Here is a 22,886-nt window from a genome sequence, read left to right on the forward strand (position 1 = left end):
ACAATTTAAACTCAAGTGAGGACCTGTTCAGTTTTTATTTCCCCAGGGAAAGGGAATCAAAAACTAGAGGGCATAGGTTTTGGGTTAGAGGTGCAAGATTTAAAAGGGGCCTAAGTATATGGAATGAGTTCCTAAGAGGAAGTGGTTGAGGCACTAACAATATTTAAAAGGCACTTGGACAAGTACATTGATAAGACAAGTATAGGGGGCTAGAGGTCAAATGCAAAATGAGACTATCTCAGATGGGCATTTTGGTCAACAGGGACAAATTGGGCCTGTTTCTTTATGACTCTATGGCTATCTATATCCCTTCCCCATTAGCAACACACCCTTCTACCTCTTTTGTGTCATCAGCAAAACAGGATACCTATCACCCTGTCCCATGCTCCAGGTCATATATATAAATAGAAGATAGCCAATAAAGCCTGCAAATAGCCTCAGTAAAGCAGCCAGCATCATCAAATAACCCACACACTCCTGACATTTTCTCTTCTCCCCTCTCACATAGGCAGAAGATACAAAAACCTGATAGCTTCTAACCCACTGTTATCAAACTCTTGAATGGACCTCTAAGATGGACTATTGATGTCACAAACGACTTCTTCAGGGTCTAAACTTCATCTTTTACCTGCATTGTACCTTTTTCAGTAACATTTACACATTATTCTGCATTGTTATTGTTTTACCCTATTCTTGCTCAATGCACTGTGTAATGATCTAATCTGTAAGATCAGTGTGCAAAACAAGCTTGCTTTTTGCCATTTGTGCAACTTGTTCATTCTTATTGCACCATGGGTGTTGTTTCCTTTGACCGGGTTCTATGGTGTTTACTTGTTTCTTTGTTTCCGGGCTGCTTGCGGAAGGACGAACCTCAGAATTGTATTCTGCATACATACTTTGATAATAAAGGTACTCTGAAACTTTGAATCTTAATAAACCGATAACAAAACCAAATAATTGAGGGTCAAAATCCAACCCTGGGACACAGTACAGTGAATTTTACTTCACTGAAACAAGATACAAAACTCATTAGTGTCAAAGGTTCAACTCCTCTCAGCTCTTCCTGCTTTACGCCTCTGCCGAATCTGAAGGGTAAATTCGGGACGTGCACCAGAGGCAAAAATTCCAGGCTTTAGCTCTCAGTAGAGGAGGTACAGATCCCCTGAATTCCGGGGAACAGAGGAGAACGGGCAGCTCTTCGTGGATTTGGGGGTAATATTTATTCCCCAACCAACTTCGCTGAAACAGCTGATCCTGCCAGTTTTGTTTTGATAGCTCTTCCACCAAATATTACGCCTGACCCCAGCGACAAAAATACTTGGCAGGCTGATGGGACCTTCTGCAGGAGGGAGGGACAGGCGCTATAGCAAGGGCAGATGAGTTCATTCCCCTTCCCTATTCTCAAACCCCCAGCTACTGAACTTTTTCTCTTACACTGACTTGGATCTCCAAGAGGAGATCTTGGAGAAAACCAGGGAGAGTTTTGGTGATGCCACTCACACGTGTCCGCACTGGGTCCGCACCGGTCTCTCCAGGACTTGTAAGCACACGGGGCATTCGAATTCCTCTGATCCCTGCGGAGCTGGGCTGTCGCCGTGGTTTTGCCGGCTCGCCATCCAGACGCACTGGCTCGATGACAAGGAAGAAGTAAAGCGAAAGTGGAACAGCGGCAGTCTATTTCAACGCACCGGAGGGGAATCCCATTTATGTTTTTCTTCTGGTAAAGGAGAGTGACGTCGGTCTAACCCTTGCCAACACCCTGTTCTCAGCTCACAGCCAACAGAAGCGTCCAAAGCATCCGTTCTGGCCGGACCGCCCTGTTACAATCTAATTCTGATACAATCGGATGGAAGGTTCCGCCTTGATACAAAAGCCACAACTTCTGCGCCCAGATGATAACCGACCTGCTGTTTCCAACATTTTAGGTGCTTATTTATTGAAAAAGCTGGAGGATCTCAGCGGGTCAGGTCAGTCAGCATCAGTGGGACCGCCAATTTCCTTCCGCTAATGCTGCCTGACCCGCTGAGTTTCTCCAGCAGATTGTTCTTCAAGTTTATTGACACAGGCATAAATACGCAGGGTATAAATGCCATGAAAATTAGCTTTATGCAGCAGCAGCGTAGACCTATATGAACTTAAATTACATAAATTACATGACAAAATAAGTAAAAATAAGCATGAATATAAATTGAGCCCAAGGTAGAATTCGAGTTTTTCATGCGGGTTTAAGAACTTAATGGCATTGGGGAAGAAACTGTTGTTGGACCTTGAGGTGTGGGTCTTCAGGCTCCTGAAGCAGCAGTGAGTCTGAAGCCTTCTATGCCTTGATGATTCAAGTGGTCCCTACAATAGAGTCTTTTAAGAGACTCTTAGATAGGTACATGGAGCTTACAAAAATAGAGGGCTATGCGGTAGGGAAATTCTAGCATGGGTTATATGGTCGGCATAACATTGTGGGCCGAAGGGCTTGTAATGTGCTGTAAATTTCTATGATTCTATGAATGGCAAGTTGATGCTGGAGTGTGGCAACTCTCTGCGAGCTGTTTTCATAACATCTTTTTTAATCATTCCACCTGTCTCAATCTAAATTCGATGAGTTTAAGAATTACTAACAATATTCCTTTGATCTGTTTACAGGTCGAGTGGTTGTAAGAACTCCTGGGGTGACTTAACCAACAGTTGCCTGCACTGCCCATCCTTTGTAACCGCAACGCGTTATTATGCATCCTGTTATTGCTCAGCAATGAACCAATAGCAATGAGATATGACCTGAGTCTTGCCTGTCCTTGTCTCTGCCGCGAAGGCGGAACCAGTAAGTCCTGTGAGGCCACGGATTTTGATTCAATCTCCAGAACCGCCGATGTTGTCACCTTCGCTCAATGGCTGGAAAACAATTTGCGATGGGATCTACAAACAATCTGCTGGAGGAAATCAGCGGGTTGAGCAGCATCTGTAGAAGGAAAGGAATCATTCACATTTCAGGCCGAAACCCTGCATTGGGACTGCAATCTCTTGTCTTTCCTCGGGATGAGATCTGTAGACCGTTACATTGTCCACATATTTACGAGAATTTTTCCTCTCAGCACTGCATGTTAGTTTAAAATTGGGAGCAACAAAAATCATTTTTTTAAATGCTGTGAGAGCATTTATCTTCCTCCAGTTTATCAGGCAGTGTGTCCCAGGTTCCAAGCATCCCTCTGGCTGAGAAAGATCCACCTCAGTTCTCCATTCAGCCACTGAGCGAAGACGGAATGCACCCTGTCCCTCAGCCCGGCAGTCAAAGTCAAAGTTCAATTTATTATCGGATTACACACACGTCACCACATACAACCCTGAGGTTCTTCTTCCACTCAAAGGCAATGGTGTTCCCGTACAAGGGCAAAATGCAGCCAGTCACCACATTTACATTCTCTACCATACATCTATAAAAATTTGTCAATGTTTTGATGACATGCCGAATCTCCACAGGCTCCTGAGGACTCGTGCTTTCTTTGCAATTACATTTATATGATGAGTCCAGGACAGGGCATCTGAGATAGTAACGCCCAGGAATTTAAAGTTAGTGACCCTCTCCACTTCTGATTCTCCGATGCTTACTGGATCATGGACCTCTGGTTTCCCTCTCCTGAAGTCCACAATCAGTTCCTTGTTATTGATGGTATTGAGTGAGAGGTTCTTATATTACACCACTCAGCCAAATTTTCCCCTTGACCGCAGACATCACCACAAACGTCGCCACAAACAAGAATGAGTTTTCCAAGCTGGGAGCTTCATCTTGATCAAACAAATGAGATAACCAGGAACATTATCACTGGGAGAAAACAACTGCTGGAGATCTGGGTGGGTTACTTACCTTTCTGACATATTTTTTAAAAGAAAATTCAGATGTTTAAACCAGAATGAGAAAACTGGATAACAGCTTGTTATGGCAACTGCTCTGTCCAAACTGTGACCACAGCACAGTCCATCACAGAAACCAGTTTCCCCTCTATGGATTCTTTCTATAATCTCTGCCATCAGGCAGAAGATAGAAGGACTTGAAAGCACGGACTCAAAGCCAGTTTCTATACTGCTGTTGAATGGACCTCTTGAAGGTAAAAAGTGAACTCGTGATCTCCCAACTAATCTCCTCATGTCCATGTACTTTATTTGTCTACGTGAACTGCTCCTTTACTCCACAGGTGAAACACTATTGTTGCACTGCAAAACTGCCTTCTGTTTTTCTTGCTACCTCAATGTACTTATGTATGGCATGATCTGTATGGAAGTTTTCACTGTATCTTGGTACATAGGACAATAACGAACAAATTGGATTATAACAGGGTGGGTCTGGTCAGAGCATCTGCTTCTCTGAGACTCTGGTCAAAACTGATATCCAGCACAGAAATGATCCTTTCAGTACACCCAGGCCATGCCCAAGTTCTGCTTCTGGATTATGCAACACTGGGTAACAACTTCTCCAATGGGATTCGACCACTGAGCATATCTCCCTGCCGGTAACAAAGAGGACAGAAATCAGAATAAAAGGGAAAGTGGAGGAACATAACCTGGCAGGTGATATCTGAGTCCAGGGGAGGGGGAAGGTGAGTAGGTAGGTGGGAGGGGGTTTGAAAGTGAATGATGTAAGAAACTAGGTTATAGAAACATAGAAAACCTACACCACAATACAGGCCCTTCAGCCCATAATGCTATGCTGAACATGCACTTACTTTAGAAATTACCTAGGGTTACCCATGGCCCTCTATTTTTCTAAGCTCCATGTACCTATCCCAGAGTCTCTTAAAAGACCCTATCGTATCCACCTCTACCACCGTCGCCAGCAGCCCATTCCACGCACTCACCACTCTCTGCGTAAAAAACTTAACCTGATATCTCCTCTGAACCTCCTTCCAAGCACTTTAAAACTTCATCCTCTCAGGTGGATAGGTGGAAGAGGTAAAGGTCCAAAGAAGAAGGAATCTGATAGGAGAGGACAAAGGACCATGGAATAAAGGGAAGGAAGTGGGGAAACAGAAGGAGGTGGTGGGCAGGTCATTAGTTGTGAGGAAATGTGATCCCCATCCAATACATCATTTTCCATTATCTATAACAGGGTCTCACTACCAGGCATATCTTTTCCTTCCCTTAATTTTCCCCACTCCTCCACCACGTTCTGCAGGGATCACTCTCTTTGTAACTCCCTTGTCCACATCCCTCCCACTGATCTCCCCCCCTCCTTTTTTATTGCTATTTTTATTGCTCAGTTGATCAGGGCAGACTTCAGTCAACGAACAACACAGTGCTAAATTGAACTGAACTGAACTTAACTGAACATTCCTAGATTGTTTCAAGGACGCTATGGTTTGATGTTTAATATTCTGTGTTATTTGCTCGTTTTTGCCATTTGTGTAATTTGTTCTTTTTTTCGTGCAATGGTGTTTGATGTTTTCTTTGAACGGGTTCCATGGTGTTTCTTTGTTTCATCTGTGGGAAGACAAATCTTAGGGTTGGATACTGCATACATATCTTGATAATAAATGAACTTTGAAGTGACACTTCATCTGTGAGTCCGTCAGGGTCATCTATCGTATCCAGTGCTACCAGTGCAACCTCCTATACATTGGTGAGACTCGACATAGATTGTGGGCCCACATTTTGAGCACCTTTTGCTTTGTCTGCTGCAGAAGGTGGCCACCCATTTCATTTCAACTTCCCATTCCCATTCTGACATGTCTGTCCATGGCCTCCTCCGCTGCCACGATGAGGTCAAACTCAGGTCGGGGAAGAAGCACCTCATATTCCCTCTGGATAGTCTCCAACCTGATGCCATGAACATCGATTTTTCTAACTTCTGGTAATTACCCTCCTCTCCCCTCTTCTCTCTTTATCCATTGTCCATTCTGGTCGCCATCGCACCCCTTCTCACCTGCCCGTCATGTCGCATCACATCTCTCAGGTTCCCCTCCTGCAACCCGTTCTTCCATGGACAATGTCTTTTTTTCATTTTCAGCCCTTTACCTCTTCCACCTATCCCCTCCAAGTCCCCCCCCCACTCACCTTCCCCATCACCTGATCTCATCTATCATCTGTCAGCTTGTACTCCTTTCCCTCCTCTAACCTTCTTATTCTGGCTTCTCTCTCCTTCTTTTTCAGTCCTGATGAAAGGTCTCAGCTGCCACACCTGCTGAGTGCCTCAGGCATCTTGCGTGCTTCTCAAATGTTCACCCTGTTGACTTCCCCAAGAATGTAGGTGTTGAATTGCACATTATCAACAATCTATTGGAAATTCCTTTGGGGAATGTTCCAACACTGTTAAGTAAACAATATTTACAAGTGAGAAGCGAACTTAGATCTTTAAATATTCTTATTATTCCCACCGACACACTCTGTTACCTGGTTAATGGTTTGCGTAAGTCATTGACACCACAGGTCCCCAGCTACATCAACCTAGTTCACACAAACACTCAGAAAAACCACTGGATAAACAGCTGATGCCTGATCTATTCAACATTGACAAAAGAGCCACAAGTCCCAAGATCTTAAAACAATGACGTCAGCCAGAGTGGTTGGGAAATTCCACAGAGAGTCTCTAACCATATCTGCAGGAAGCTGCCAAACCTATCACTGAGCATCATGGACAGATTCCCAGAAGGAACTTTCATATTACAATGCAACTCCAATGATATTGTATCAGACTGTTTGCAAATCCTGATGGTTTGGTGCTTGGCTCATTGATTCATAGAATTGCACGGAAACAGGCCACTCAGCCCAACTTGACCAGGCCAATCAGTGCGCGCCTTTCTGTGTTAGTCTCATCTACCAGCACCAACCCAAACTGGTCTTGCCTGGGGATTTCCCACCTTTAACATCACCAACATGTAGAGCCTCTCCTTTTTATTATGGAGGCGTGCACTAGAATTCATCTTCCTTTTTCCTCCAACTACAAAGTCTGTTTCCTTTGTGAATACTGATGAAAGGGACATCCTCTTAACACCAAGACGAGGAGGAATTGCTTCAGCCAAGGGACGGTGAGTCTGTGAAATGAGTTCCTCAGGTGGCTGTGAAGGTCAAGTCATCGGGTGTATTTAAGGCAGAGAGTGATCCTGATTAGTAAGAGTCGAGGTGGGGTTTAAGGCTTACGGGGAGAAGGCAGGATAATGGGGGGGTTGATAAAAATAAAAATCAACCATGATTGAATGGTGGAGCAAACTTGATGGATCAAATGGCTTAATTCTGCTTCAATATCATATGAAATTTTGGAGAAGTATTCCTTTCATACTAACTAAACCTGTGGCTCCATGTACAGATTGCCTACCTTGTCACTAATGGACTCTACTTCTTCCCTGGTTATTCCCTTGGTCTCGATAGATTTGCCTTTCGATTGACCTCCATTCTGAATGCCAATGTTTCCTCTTTGCCTTCTTGCTTTCCTTGTTAATTGCTTCTGTACATTTATTATACTTCTTGATGTCTCCCCCCCCCCGCCATCATTAGTTCCCCACATCTATTGTATGCTGCCTTTTTTCATCTTTAGGTGGCCCTCAATATCCCTCAACATTCAGTGTTTCTTACACTTGTACCCTTCCAAGGGAAGAAAAATCATCAAAAATCGGGGAAAAAGCTGAATGATCTGACCGGGTCAGGCAAGCTAAAATATACTAATGACTTAGTTAGAGACAAGGATTTGATTGATCTTAATGGTGTGACAAGCTATTATCTTCCACGGGTTATTGAGGGGCAGTGCTCAGTATTTGATAGGTGTAGTGGATAGGAACAGATGTTCCTGCTGTCAGAGCAGCTGACGTTGCAGAGGCAAAGGTGGGGTTCTGTGCAGAACGAGAGGGAGAGAAAAAATTTCACTGAAAGGATAAACAAAGATAGGCGAAACAGAGGGCGGCATTGGTAACATCGCTGTTAACGTAACGCCAGTGACCTGGGTTCAATTCCACCACTATCTATAAGGAGTTTCCACATTCTTCCTGTGTTGCATAGGTTTCTTCCGGGTACTCCCACATTCCAAAGAAGTACAGGTTAGTACGTTAATTGGACATGTGGGTGTAATTGGGAAGCACGGCCTTGTTGTATCTCTAAATAAAGTAAAAAGTTAAATGAAGGAAGGCAACCACTCGAGGTTAATGCGTAGCTTCTATTGTGCAGATTGTCCATGCTTCTAATAACTTTCTGATATTTATATTTTCTTAATCCACAGAAGAAGGCTACTTGGATCTTGGAGCAATCCCATCCCACTTGTAGTCATAGAACAATACCGCAGAGATACAAGCCCTCCAACACAATCAAGCATGCTGACCGTGCTATCCACGAAGCAGCCTTCAGCTCATATCCCCCAAAAGCCTACTCCTCCACATATTTATCCAAGTACTTCTTCTCTGATACTGTTGTACCTGCCTCAGCCACTTCCTCTGTTAGCTTGTTCCATGACTGGCATGAAAAAGTTGCCCCTCAGATTCCTTGTAAACTGCACACAGTTCTCTCTCACTTGGACAACAAAGACACTTATGCCAGAATCCTGTACATTGATTTCAGTTCAGCGTTCAATACCATCATCCCACAGAGACTAGTGGAGAAATTGTCACTGCTTGGCCTTAACACTGCCATGTGTCACTGGATTCTGGATTTCTTGACAGAGAGACCACAGTCAGTCCGTGTTGGCAGGAACATCTCTGACTCCATCACGCTGAGCACTGGATCCCCACAAGGCTGTGTGCTTAGCCCATTGCTGTTTACACTGCTAACACATGACTGTGCAGCCAGATTCAAGGAGAACCTGATCATTAAATTTGCAGATGATACCACAGTGGTGGGGCTCATCAGCAAAAATGATGAAACTATGTACAGGGAGGAGGTCAAACACCTAGAGAGCTGGTGCAGGGATAACAACTTGATGCTTAATGTCACCAAAACCAAGGAGATGATCGTTGATTTCAGACAGTCTCAGCCTGAGCACACACCCCTCAGCATCAGCGACTCCACAGTGGAGAGAGTGGAAAACATCAAGTTCCTTGGGGTGCAGATCTCGGACAATCTCACCTGGTCCAGGAACACCACTGGATTGTGAAACAGGCCCAGCAGAGATTGCACTTTCTGAGGAAGCTGAAACAAGCATCGCTCCCCACTAACATCTTAACTACATTCTACAGAGGCGTGGTTGAGAGTGTGCTGACCTTTTGCATCACAACATGGTACTCCAGCTGCAGTGCTGTCGACAAAAAAGCCTTGCAGAGGGTGGTTAGGGGAGCAGAGAAGGTTATTGGGGTCTCCCTACCTTCTGTCCAAGACCTCTTTCAGAGTCGATGCCTCCAGAAGACACGGTACATCATTAAAGACCCATCACACCCTTTCCATGAACTGTTTGTTCTTCTGCCATCAGGCAAACGTTACAGGAGCATCAAAACTAAAACCACAAGGCTACTAAACAGCTTCCTCCCACAGGCAGTCAGACTGCTAAATAGCTGCTCTACCTGACTCTGCTTTGGACACTTTTAACTTGCACTGGACACTTATAACTTGATTTTAACTGACATGTGGCTGTTGTGTTTTACTATTTATTATTATGTTTATTATTTAGTGTTGCGTTTGTTATGTTATGATTGCACTGCTCCTGGGAAACACTGTCTCATTCTGCCCTGCAGAGTGGATGTACGGTTAGAATGACAATAAAGTTTTTTGAATCTTTGAATCTTGAATCTAAATCTTGTAAACCCTCTCACCCAAAACCTCTGTCCTCTACTCTTAGACTCTTCTACCTGAGGGAAAAGGCTGTTACCATCTATCTTATCTATGCTTCTGATCATTTTAAACACTTCTATAAGGTCACCCCTTATTCCCCTGAGCTCTAAGGTATAAAGACCTCGCCTGGCCTATTACTCAAGCCTTCTGGTCCTAGAAACATCCTTATAAATCTCTTCTGCACTCTTTTCAGTTTAACCATGTCTTTCCTATAACAGGGTGGCCAAAACTGTATACAATACTCCAAGGGTGGCCTCACCAATGACTTGTACAACTACAACATAAAGTTCCAACTCCTATTTATGTCCCTCCACTGAATCTCCTCTGCCCACTGACAAGCGGGATAATTTATAGCAGCAAATTAACCCATCTAGCAGTATGTGTTTGGAATGTCCGTTGTAAGTTACACCCAGAATTTAGGTTAGTGGCAAACAGAGTGAAAGTGGAGTTGCTGAGCAAAAGGGAGTGAAGGAGAGGGAGAACTGCACTGATGGGATTGCTCTCCTGAGAGGTGGTATTGACCTGAAGGGCAGAACAACCTTCTTTTGTGTTGTTACACCTGTAAGATTAGGAATATTTATTGTAAAAAGCATATAAGGAGTCTACAAAGAGATATGCACATTCTCCCTTCTCTCCTCTCCCATCAGGCAGAAGGTTCAAAAGCCTGAAAGGACAGCTTCTGCCCCACTGTTATAAGACTGTTGAATGATTCCCTCATATGATAAAATAGACTCTTAACCTCACAGTCTACCTCAGTATGGACTCACACCTTATTGTCTGACTGCACTGCACTTTGTCTGTCACTGTAACACGTTATTCTGCATTCTGCTATCGCACACTGTGTAATGACCTGATGTGTTTAGACAGCTGCAAGACAACCTTTTCAGTGTACCGCGGTACACGTGACAATAACTAGCCAATACCAGTTTCAATATGTGACTAGGTGAATGGGTAAATATCTAGCAAATGGAATATACAGGTGGTAATGCACTAATCCAGCATATTTGGGACCTGGTTAGTGTTGAATTACAGAAATTAATCCTTGACCATATTTCTCTGAGCAGGAAAACTGTTCTTTTTAAATACAGACATTCTCAAGATTATGCAAGGATATAGAGAACTGTCACAACCCAGTTTCTGTAAATTGGAAATGCTCTTGGCTGATATTGCACTATTTGGTTAATAGGGGGTAGGTTAATTTGCACTATTTGGTAGGTTAATTAGTTACACATTAGTACCAATCTTAGTTTATTTAAAATTTTAAATTTAACTAAGAACAGTTAGATCTTGCTGGACAACAGAAAGGGTTTCACCCTGCGATAGAAGAAAATGTGAAGGTGCTTCTATTTTGATGGAGAAAAAATAAAAAAGAAACAGAGGTTATCCTCCAATTGCACCTTATAAGCGATGTTTGGCTGCCTTACTCAGTCCTGCACAAACTCTTGTGATTGCATCTCAGCCTGGAATGGAGCCTCCATTGCACAGGATCACAAAAGTCTGCCAAGGGTTGTAGACTCAGCCTGCTCCATCATGGACACAATCCTCCCACCACTGAGGACATATTCAAGACACGTGCCTCAGGAAAACAGTATCCATCACTAAGGACCCATACTATCCGGAACAAGTCCTCCTCTCGTTACTGTCATCGGAGAGGAAATACCTGAAGGCCTACACTCAATGATTCAAGAACAACCTCATCCCCTCCACCATCAGATTGCTAAATGGGCAAGCAACCCAGGATCACAACCTCATTATTCATTTGGTTGTGTACTTTTGAATTAGTTTTGAAATTTATATTTTTTAAGTCTTTGCACTGTACTGCTTCCGCAAAACAAGTTTCACGTTATTTCAATCAACGAAAATAAATTGGAGTCTGATTCTGATATTCTTTTGATTATTACACTCCCTCACTTTCCATGTGATCACATGACAACAGTAACTACTGCAAGTCTGGAAACTCTGCAGATAATTGAGCAAAGTTCAAAGTTCAAAGTAAATTTATTATCAAAGTACATATATGTATTTTTCGAGGGCAATCACAGTAAATACAATAACCATAATAGAATCAATGTAAGACGACACCTACAGAGCACACGACCAGTGTGCAAAAGACAACAAAATGCGCAAATACAAAAAGAAAGAAAAAAGAGATCGTAATAATGATAAAAAAAAGGTAATAATTATCAAGAACATGAGATGTAGAGTCCTTGAAAGTGAGTCCACAGGTTGTGGGAACAGTGATGGGGTAAGTGAAGTTGAGTGAAGTTATCCCCTCTGGTTCAAGATCCTGATGGTTGAGGGGTAATAACTGTTCCTGAACCTGGTGGTGTGAACCCTGAGGCTCTTGTACCTTTTTAGGGCAGCAGTGAGAAAAGAGCATGACCTGTGTGATGGGGATCCCTGATGATGGATGCTGCTTTCCTGCGGCAACACTTTGTTTAGATGTACACAATGGAGGGGAGGGCTTTACCCATGATGGACTGGGCCGTATCCACTACTTTTTGCAGGATTTTCCATTCAAGGGCATAGGCGTTTCCATTCCAGGTTGTGATGCCGCCAGTTAATATACTCTCCACCATATATGTACAGAAGTTAGTCAAAGTTAAAATGTCATGCCAAATCCTGCAAACTCTACAAAGTAGAGGCACTGCAAACAACAGGAATTCTGCAGATGCTGGAAATTCAAGCAACATACATCAAAGTTGCTGGTGAACGCAGCAGGCCAGGCAGCATCTATAGGAAGAGGCGCAGTCGACGTTTCAGGCCAAGACCCTTCGTCAGGACTAACTGAAGGAAGAGTGAGTAAGGGATTTGAAAGCTGGAGGGGGAGGGGGAGATGCAAAATGATAGGAGAAGACAGGAGGGGGAGGGATAGAGCCGAGAGCTGGACAGGTGATAGGCAAAAGGGGATACGAGAGGATCATGGGACAGGAGGTCCGGGAAGAAAGATGGGGGGGGGGTGACCCAGAGGATGGGCAAGAGGTATATTCAGAGGGACAGAGGGAGAAGGGAGTGCCATGCTTCTTCAGAATTGCACTTACACGCTGTTCCCAGGACATTCCTCTGAAATTATAACGCCAAGGAATTTATAATTGAATGTTTAGCCACACAGTCAAAAGTGTAAAGTGAGTAGAGCAGGGTCTAAACATATAGCTTTGTGGTGCACCTGTGCTGATGGAAATTCTGGAGGAGATGTTGCCGCCAATCTGAATTGACTAGGGTCTACAGGTGAGGAAATCCAATATCTAATTGCACAAGGAGGTTTTGAGGCCAGTGTCTTGAAGCTTATCGATTAAGTGGGGACAGAATTCAAAGTTCTGAGATGCAACGGGACTTGGGAGTCCTCGTGCAGGATACCCTTAAGGTTAACCTCCAGGTTGAGTCGGTGGTGAAGAAGACGAATGCAATGTTGGCAATCATTTCTAGAGGAATAGAGTATAGGAGCAGGGATGTGATGTTGAGGCTCTATAAGGCACTGGTAAGACCTCACTTGGAGTACTGCGTGCAGTTTTGGGCTCCTTATTTAAGAAAGGATGTGTTGATATTGGAGAGGGTTCAGAGAAGATTCACTAGAATGATTCCGGGAATGAGAGGGTTAACATATGAGGAATGTTTGACCGCTCTTGGACTGTACTCCTTGGAGTTTAGAAGAATGAGGGGTGATCTCATAGAAACATTTTGAATATTGAAAGGCATGGATAGAGTGATGTGGCAAAGTTGTTTCCCATGGTGGGGGAGTCTAGTACGGGAGGGCGTGACTCTCATACTAGACTTAAGGATTGAAGGGCGCCCATTCAGAACAGAGATGTGAAGAAATTTTTTTAGCCAGGGGATGGTGAATCTGTGGAATTTGTTGCCACAGGCGGCAGTGGAGGCCAAGTCATTGGGTGTATTTAAGGCAGAGATTGATAGGTATCTGAGTAGCCAGGGCATCAAAGGTTATGGTGAGAAGGTGGGGGAGTGGGACTAAATGGGAGAATGGATCAGCTCATGATAAAATGGCGGTGCAGACTCGATGGGCCGAAAAGCTAACTTCTGCTCCTTTGTCTTATGGTCTTATGGTCTTATCGATTAGTTTTGAAGGGATAATATAATTGAATGCTGAGCTGCAGGCAATAAAGAGCATCCTGATGTATGCAGCTGTGCTGTGCAGATGTTCCAGAGTTTAGTGAAGACCCAATGAGGTGGCATCTACTGTGGACCTGTTGTGCTGTTAGTCAAATTGATGTGGACCCAATTCGGTTCTCAGGCAGGAGTTAATATATTTCATCACCTACCTCTCAAAACACTTCATCACTGTGGACATAAGTGCTACTGGGTGATAGTCACTGAGGCAAGTTACCATGTTCTTCTTAGGCATCGGTATAATCAAAGCCTGCTTAAAGCAGGTGGCTATCTCAGACTGCTGAACTGAGAGCTTAAGGATCTCAATGAACACTCCAGCCAGTCGATTAGCACAGGTCTTTAGTACTCAACCAGGTACCCCATCTGAGCTGGGTGATTTCGGTGGGTTCACCGCTCTCACATTGCCTCAGAGACTGAAACCACAGGATCATCAGGGGTTGTGGGAGGTTTGTGATGGTTCCTCCATATTTTGCTGGTCAAAACTAAAACAGAAGACATTGAGCTCATCTGGAAGCAAAGACTTGAGTTGCTTGATTTTACTTTGTAAGAGATGATAGCATTCAGGCCCCTGCCATAGTTGTTGAGCATTCTTCATTGATCCAGGCTTAGTCCAGGATTGCCTCTTTGCCTGTGAGATGGCTTTCTGGAGATTGTACCCGGACCTCTTGTAACTTTCTTGGTCACCAGACTAGAATGCCTCTGATCTGGCCCTCAGCAAATTGTGGATTTCATGGTTCATCCAGGGCTTCTGTTCAGGAAGTCTCTAAATTATGTTGTGGGGACACACTTGTCTAAGACTCACAACACGCTGGAGGAACTCAGCAGGTTGGGTAGCATCTGTGGAAAAGATCAGTCGACGTTTCGGGCCGGAACCCTTCGTCAGGACTGTAGAGGGAAGGGGCAGAGGCCCTATAAATAAGGTGGGGGGGGGTGGGAAGGAGAAGGCTGGAAGGTTCCAGGTGAAAAACCAGTAAGGGGAAAGATAAAGGGGTGGGGGAAGGGAGGCAGGGAGGTGATAGGCAGGAAAGGTGAAGAAAGAATAGGGGAAAACACAATGGGTAGTAGAAGGAGGCGGAACCATGAGGGAGGTGGTAGGCAGCTGGGGGAGGGGGCAGAGTGACATAGGGATAGGGGATGGGAGGGGGAGGGAATTACCGGAAGTTGGAGAATTCTATGTTCATACTAAGGGGCTGGAGACTACCTAGACGGTATATGAGGTGTTGCTCCTCCAACCTGAGTTTAGCCTCATCATGGCAGTAGAGGAGGCCATGTATGGACATATCTGAATGGGAGTGGGAAGCAGAGTTGAAGTGGGTGGCTACTGGGAGATCCTGTCTGTTTTGGCGGATGGAGCGGAGGTGCTCGACGAAGCGGTCCCCCAGTCTGCATCGGGTTTCACCGATGTAGAGGAGGCCGCACCGGGAGCACCGGATGCAATAGATGACCCCAACAGACGCACAAGTGAAGTGTTGCCTCACTTGGAAGGACTGTTTAGGGCCCTGAATGGTGGCAAGAGAGGAGGTGTAGGGACAGGTGTAGCACTTGCGCTTACAGGGATAAGTGCCAGGTGGGAGATCCGTGGGGAGGGACGTGTGGACCAGGGAGTCGCGGAGGGACCGATCCCTGCGGAAGGCGGAGAGGGGTGGAGAGGGAAAGATGTGCTTAGTGGTGGGGTCCTGTTGAAGGTGGTGGAAGTTGTGGAGGATAATGCGCTGGATCCGGAGGCTGGTGGGGTGGTAGGTGAGGACAAGGGGAACTCTGTCCCTGTTGTGGTGGCGGAAGGATGGGGTGAGAGCCGAAGTGTGGGAAATGGAGGAGATGCGGGTGAGGGCATCATTGATGACAGCAGAAGGGAATCAACAATGCTTAAAGAGAGAGAATATTTGAGATGTCCTGGAACGGAAAACCTCATCCTCGGAGCAGATGCGGCGGAGACGGAGGAACTGGGAATAGGGAATGGCATTTTTGCATGTGGCTGGGTGGGAAGAGGTATAGTTGAGGTAGTTATGAGAGTCAGTGGGCTTGTTTAAGATGTCAGTGGACAGTCTGTCTCCAGAGATGCTTTGACCTCAGCATCTGCAGATTATTTTGTGTTTACTTGTCTAGGACTGTTTTTTATAAAGTCCATTCTAACTATGTGTATTCATTCAGATCCATAGATAAGTCCTCGAACATGGCCCAGTCCACCAACTCAAAGCAATCCCGTAGCCAATCCTGTGCCTCCCGTGACTATCTCTTTGATGTCCTAATTTCTTCAGCCTTGCTCTTTAGCTTCTGCCTGTATGCAGGTAGGAGGACAGCCAGCAGATCAGATTTCCCAAAGTGCGTTCTGGGCATGGAATGGTGGGCATGCCTTACCTTCGTGAGCAGTGGTCAGGCGTGTTGGGACCTCTGGTGCTACAGGTTATATGCTGATGGTAATTGGGCAGGAGGCCTGGTTGAAATCCCTGACTATGATTTGAAACGCGTAGGGGTAGGCTGTTTCTTGTTTGGTGATGGCAGCATGCTGTATCTCAAGTGCCTGACTACAGTTGGCAACACAAAATAATCTGCAGATGCTGGGGTCAAAGCAACACTCACAACAGGCTGGAGGAACTCAGCAGGTTGGGCAGCATCCGTGGAAAAGATCGGTCGACGTTTCGGGCCGGATGAAGGGTTCCCGCCTGAAACGTCAACCGATCTTTTCCACGGATGCTGCCTGACCTGCTGAGTTCCTCCAGCGTGTTGTGAGTGTTGATTACAGTTGGCAGATGGTGGTATTTAAACTACGGTCAGGATCACAGAGGAGAACTCCCTTGGTAAATAGAATGGTTGACATATTATTGTTCAGTGTTCAAAGTCAGGAGAACCAAACTACAACAAAACTGCCACATCGGAGCACCACAGAGAGTTTATCATGAAACACACACCCCCTCCTTTTGCTTTGATGAATCAGCAGTTCAGTCTATCCTGTGTACTGAGAAGCCTTCGGGTCTAATCACCGTATCTGGCGTACTCTGAGTAAGTCATGTCTCGGTAAAATATGGAACACAACAATTTCTCAAGCAACCTCCTTATGATGAACTAAACAGCTACAGTATGTTTAAAAGAATAGCAAGAAATTGGCAAAAATGCTGATTGATGAAGGCAGGCAAAAATATGAAACCCCTTTAAAAGTTGAAAACAACAAAACCTGACCCATGCTAACCCTCTGCACTGCATAATTACTTGGGACAAACTAATATGTTGATTTTTTGATTCATTTCTGTCTGAAATATCATAGAATTAAATTCTACTATGTCGATCAACTGCTTACACATATAATGCTATGGTTTCAATTGAATCCTTGTCAACCTCTGGTTCACCAAATGTTTAGAAAATGTGTTCAAAACACAAAGTGTTATTGTTTTCTAATTTTTCACAGTATGTGGTTAGTTTTCCTTAGTTTTAGGGATTTACTAGTTATTGTAAACCCCAAATTCCCTCGGTGATCCACCCAATCCCAAACACGCCTCACTCAGAGATCTATTCCTGATGCCATTACCATCTTCTTTAAGGAAGTGATCCATCATCCAAAACTCCGGTCTCTTTTGGGAATCTACACTGTTCCTCAGATTCTCCCAAACCCATTTCACCCATGTTCCCATTCCTTACATTCTCATTTTTAGGATATGAACCTCATCCAATTTCTGATCCCTAGTACCAGCTATACAGACTCTGCCAGAGTCATCCTCTACTCCAATTCCCTAAATCTTCCAGGAATGGACCCCTGTAAAGCAGGAGATTGTGGAGTGAGTTGGAGACAGTTCATTGTGGACTTTATGTGCCAGGTTTAAAAGACGATCAGGGCCTGTTAGGACTTCTCTGCAGAACAGGCGATTGCTTAGGTTATTAGCAACTTAGCAATGGCCAAGAGAAAGAGAACGTAAGTGAACCGGCCATTGTGGGAGCAGTCATTGTTGGAGTATGTCAGGCTTTGGCTCAATAAGCTTTGACAAACCCAGGTGCAGGCTAGAACTTAAGCTTATAAAGTGCAGGCAGGATGGTTGTTCATGTGATGGAATGCTTCTCCTGTGAGATGTGGGATTTCAGGGTATCTGACAGTCTCCTTGATGACTACATCTGCAGGAAGTACATCCAACTGCAGCTCCTAACTGTCAAGGTCAAGGAATTGGAGCCGGAGCTGGATCTGGATATACTTAAGACTATACAGAAGGCGGAAAAAATCATTGACTAGACTTTTACTGAGGTTATCACACCCAGAGCGCAGGCTTCAGGTGATAGATGTGTGACCACCAGGAGAAATCAGGGAAGTAAGCAGTTAGTGCAGGGTTCCTCCGTGGCCATTCCCCTCAGTAATAGGTATGTCCATTTGGATACTGCAGGTGGGAATGACCTAGCAGAGCACAGCAGCAGCAGTCAGGCCAGTGGTACTGTGGCTTGGTCTGAGGCTCAGTGGGGACAGGGTAAAGTCAGGCAAAGTGACAGAAGTAGGAGACTCAATAGTGAGGGAGATGGACAACAGGTTCTGTGGCCATGAAAAAGATGACAGGATGGTATGTTGTCTCCCAGGTGCTAGAGTACAGGATGTCTCAGAGCGATTGCAGAAGATTCTCAAAAGGGAGGGTGAGCAACCAAAGGTCATGGTGCACATAAGACGATAAGAGCATAGTCAGGGCAGGAATAGGAAGATAGTACAGGTGAATGAGTGGCTGAGGAAGTGGGCAGTGAGCAAGGTTTCAGATGTCTGGATCACTGGATCCCTTCTGGGGAAGGTACTGCATGGTCTGTATAAAAAGGATGGGGTTACACCTGAACCCAGGGGTGTCCAATATCCTTGTAGGCAGGTTTGTGAGAGCTGTTGGGGAGGGTTTAAACCAGTTTGGCAGGAGTATGGGAACTGGAGTGATAGGGCTGAGGATGGGGCAGTTAGTGTACAAGTCAATGCAGTGTGTAGTGAGATGGTGAGGAAAGACAGACAGATGATAGGGCAAAATTGTAATCAGTGGGATGATTTGAAGTGTAAAATGGGGGCAAAATCAACAACGGTGACAAATACAGGACTGAAGGCATTATATTTGAATATATACAGTACAGTCGGCCCTCCGTATCCGCGGGGGTTTGGTTCCGGGACCCCCCCCCCGATACCAAATTCCGCGGATGCTCAAGTCCCGTATATAAAGTGGCGTACTATTTGCATATAACCTATGCACATCCTCCCGTATACTTTAAGTCATCTCCACATTACTTATAATACCTAATACAATGTAAATGCTATGTGAATAGTTGTTATACTGTATTGTTTAGGGAATAATGACAAGAAAAAAAAGTCTGTACATGTTCAGTACAGACGCAACCATCGTGGCTCTTCTGGGAACGCTGATGCTGCCTCGGCATCAGGCGATGCCGATCCTCCTGTGATCTTTAAGTTCTTGAGGCTGTAGCGCTTTACATAGCTAGCTAGCCATCCCTTACTAGCCTAAACTCCTTCCTCTTGCTCACAACACAAGTAGCGAATGAACGAGACGCGAGGCGAACAATGCTCAAACAATATACTTTTAATCATATCTAGATTACAGTATTTTACGCTCCCTCTTAGCCTTTGAGGAATTGCCTTGACCACTTAAGTGCTTTTTAGGAGCCATTTTTTCACAGAAACAAAGGGTGCACACAACACAAGTAGCAACCGAATGAGACACGAGGCAAACAATGCTCAAACAACGAGTGCTGGAGAGAGAACTTCTGGGTTTTTTTTCGATCCTGATCCTCAGTTGGTTGAATCCATGGATGCGGAACCTGCGGATATGGAGGGCCGACTGTATACAAATAAAGTAGATGATCTTGTCATGATGTGCACAGGCAAATCAGAACCCAAGTGCAGAGGAAAGACAGACTCTGATGCAGAGACAGTAACAAGGGCTTATTCACAGTAATTCCAAGCGGACTTCAGTGGCTTGACCATGTGACACTGCAATAAAAAAAAATTCTCAAAACTAGGACCCGATGATTAGCACTAATCAGGCATCTGCTTAAATAATACAAGTAACATAGAATCCCCAAACTTATCAAAATAAGCTAAACAAGCTTAATCAGAAAGCACCTAAGAGCGAGTTGTTCGAGAAAAACACAAGAATCTCCAAATGAATAATGACTCTCAACCAATTCAGGTGCTCTGAAAACCTCAGAGCTCAATGCTCTCTGGTGCTTTGCACAGGCCCAAATAATTCAGTATACTGAAAGCACAGATAGAGGTTGGCAGGTGTGACATGTGTGCATCACTGAGTCGTGGCTGAAAGAAATCCATAGTTGGGAGATTAACATCCAAGAATACATATTGTATCAAAAGGACAGGCAGGTAGGCAGAAGGGGTGGGGTGGCTGTGTTGGTAAAAAGTTAAATCAAATCTGTAGAAAGAGGTGACATAGAATCAGAAGATGTAGGATCCTTGTGGGCAGAGTTGAGAAACTGCAAGGCTAAAAAGACCCTTATGAGAGTTAAATACAAGCCTTCAAACAGTAGCCAGGATGTGGGATAGAAATTACAATGGAAGATGGAAAAGACATGTAATAAGAGCAAAGTTTCGAAAGTAATGAATGATTTCGATATGCAAGTATATTGGGAAAATCAGGTTGGTAGTGGATCCCATGAAAGGGAATTCGTAGGATGCCTACAAGATGGATTTTTAGAGCACATGTGGTTGAACCCACCAGGGAAAAAGCAATTCTGGATTGGGTATTGTATAATAACACCATAAGATATAAGAGCAGAATTAGGCCATTTGGCCCATCAAGTCTACTCCATTATTTCATCATGGCTGGTCCAATTTTCCTCTCAGCCCCAGTCTCCTGCCTTCTTCCTGTATCCCTTCATGCCCAGACTAATCAAGAATCAATCAACCTCTGCCTTAAATATAAATAAAGACTCGGCCTCTGCGGCTGCCTGTGGCAAAGAATTCCACAGATTCACCACTCTCTGGTTAAAGCAATTTCTCTTCCTCTCCGTTCTAAAAGGACATCCCTCTATTCTGAGGCTGTGTCCTTTGGTCTTAGACTCTCCCATCATGGGAAACATCCTTTTCACATCCACTCTATCAAGGCCTTTCACAATTCAATATGTTTCAATGAGGTCCCCGCTTATTCTTCTGAATTCAAGTGAATAAAGGCCCACAGCCATCAAATGCTGTTCATATGACAAGCCATTCAAATGTGGAATTATTTTCGAGAATTTTCTTTGAACCATCTCCAGTTTCAGCACATCCTTTCTAAAATAAGGGGCCCAAAACCGCTCACAATACTCCAAGTACTGTCTCACCAGTGCTTTATAAAGTCTCAACATTACATCCTTGTATTCATATTCTAGTGCTCTTGAAATGAATACTAACATTGCATTTGTCTTCTTCACTACAGACTCAACCTGCAAATTAATCTTTAGGGAATCCTATACAAGGACTCCCAAATCCCTTTGTACCTCAGATTTTGTATTTTTCTTTCAATTTAGAAAATAGTCAACTCTTTCATTTGTACTACCAAAGTGCATGACCATACTGGACTTCCTGACACTGTGTAACACACTGGAGGAACTCAGCAGATCGGGCAGCATCCATGGAAATGAACAGTCAACGTTTCCACAGATGCTGCCCGACCTGCTGAGTTCCTCCAGCGTGTTGCTTTGACCCCAGCATCTGCAGAGTATTTTTTGTTTACTGACACTGTATTCCATCTGCCCATTCTCCTAATCTGTCTAAGTCCTTCTGTAGCCTCACCATTTTATCAAAACTACCAGCCCCTTCCACCTATCTTAATTTCATCTGCAAACTTTGCAACAAAGCCCTCAACCACATCATCCAAATCATTGACATATAACATAAAAATAATCGGTCCCAACCCAGACCCCTGTGGAACACCACTAAGTCACTGGCAGCCAACCAGAAAAGGCTCCCTTTATTCCCACTCTTTGCCTCCTGTCAATCAGCCATGGGCTCGTAGCTTGTTAAGCAGCCTCATCTGTGGCACTTTGTCAAAGTCCGTCTAAAAATCCAAGTACTGTACACGACATCAACCAATTCTCCTATGTCTATCCTGCTTGTTATTCCTTCAAAGAATTCCAACAGATTTGTCAGGCAAGATTTTCCCTTGAGGAAACTATGCTGACTGCAGCCTATTTTACCATGTACTTCCCAGTACCCTGAGACCTCATCATTGATAATAGATTTTAACATCTTCCCAAACACCGAGGTCAGACTAACCGGCCTATAGTTTCCTTTCTTCTGCCTCTCTCCCTTCTTGAAGAGTGGTGAGACATTTGCAATTTACCATTCTCCAGAACCATTCCAGAATCTATCGATTCTTGAAAGATCATTACTAATGCCTCCACAATTTCTTCGGCAACCTCTTTCAGAACCTTGGGGTGTAGAGTATCTGGTTGGTGACTTATCTACCTTCAGACTTTTCAGTTTCACAAGAACCTTCTCTACAGTATGGCAACTTCACACACTTCATGACCCCTGGAACCTGGAACTTCCACCATACTGCTAGTATCTTTCACAGTGAAGATTGGCACAAAATACTAATTCAGTTTTCTTCCGCCATTTCCTTGTCCCCTTTTACTACCTCTCCAGCATTATTTTTCAGCATTCTAATATCTCCTCTCACCTCTCTTTTACACTTAATATATCTGAAGAAATCTTTGGTATCCTCTTTAATATTATTGGCTAGCTTACCTTCATATTCTATCTTTACCTTCTTAATGACTTTTTGGTTGCCTTTTTAAAAGTTTCCCAATCCTCTAACTTCCCACTAATTTTTGCCTAATATATGCCTTCTCTTTGGCTTTTATGAGGCTTTTGACTTCTCTTGTTAGCCCACGGTTGTGTCATCTTTCCTTTAGAATACTTCTTCCTTTTTGGGATATATATATCCTGTGCCCTTTGAATTGCTTCCAGAAATTCCACCCATTGCTGCTCTGCCATCATCCCTGCCAGCATTCTTTTCCAATCAATTCTGGCCAACTCCTCTCTCATGCCTCTATAATTCCATTTACTCCCCTGTAATACTGAT

General features: G+C 44.3%; 1 protein-coding gene across 1 annotated transcript in view; it reads right to left on the reverse strand.

The window, feature by feature from the left end:
- LOC134352719 (E3 ubiquitin-protein ligase RNF166-like) overlaps positions 1 to 1,762 on the reverse strand; it is a 29,126-nt gene extending 27,364 nt beyond the window's left edge. Inside the window, exon 1 of the mRNA XM_063060126.1 lies at positions 1,501 to 1,762. Coding sequence (XP_062916196.1) covers positions 1,501 to 1,616 — 116 coding nt within the window. The 5' untranslated portion in view covers positions 1,617 to 1,762. The remainder of the gene's footprint in view (positions 1 to 1,500) is intronic.
- Between the last annotated feature and the right edge of the window lie 21,124 nt (positions 1,763 to 22,886).

Source organism: Mobula hypostoma, chromosome 1 (assembly GCF_963921235.1).
Source record: "Mobula hypostoma chromosome 1, sMobHyp1.1, whole genome shotgun sequence".
Classification (NCBI taxonomy): domain Eukaryota; kingdom Metazoa; phylum Chordata; class Chondrichthyes; order Myliobatiformes; family Myliobatidae; genus Mobula; species Mobula hypostoma.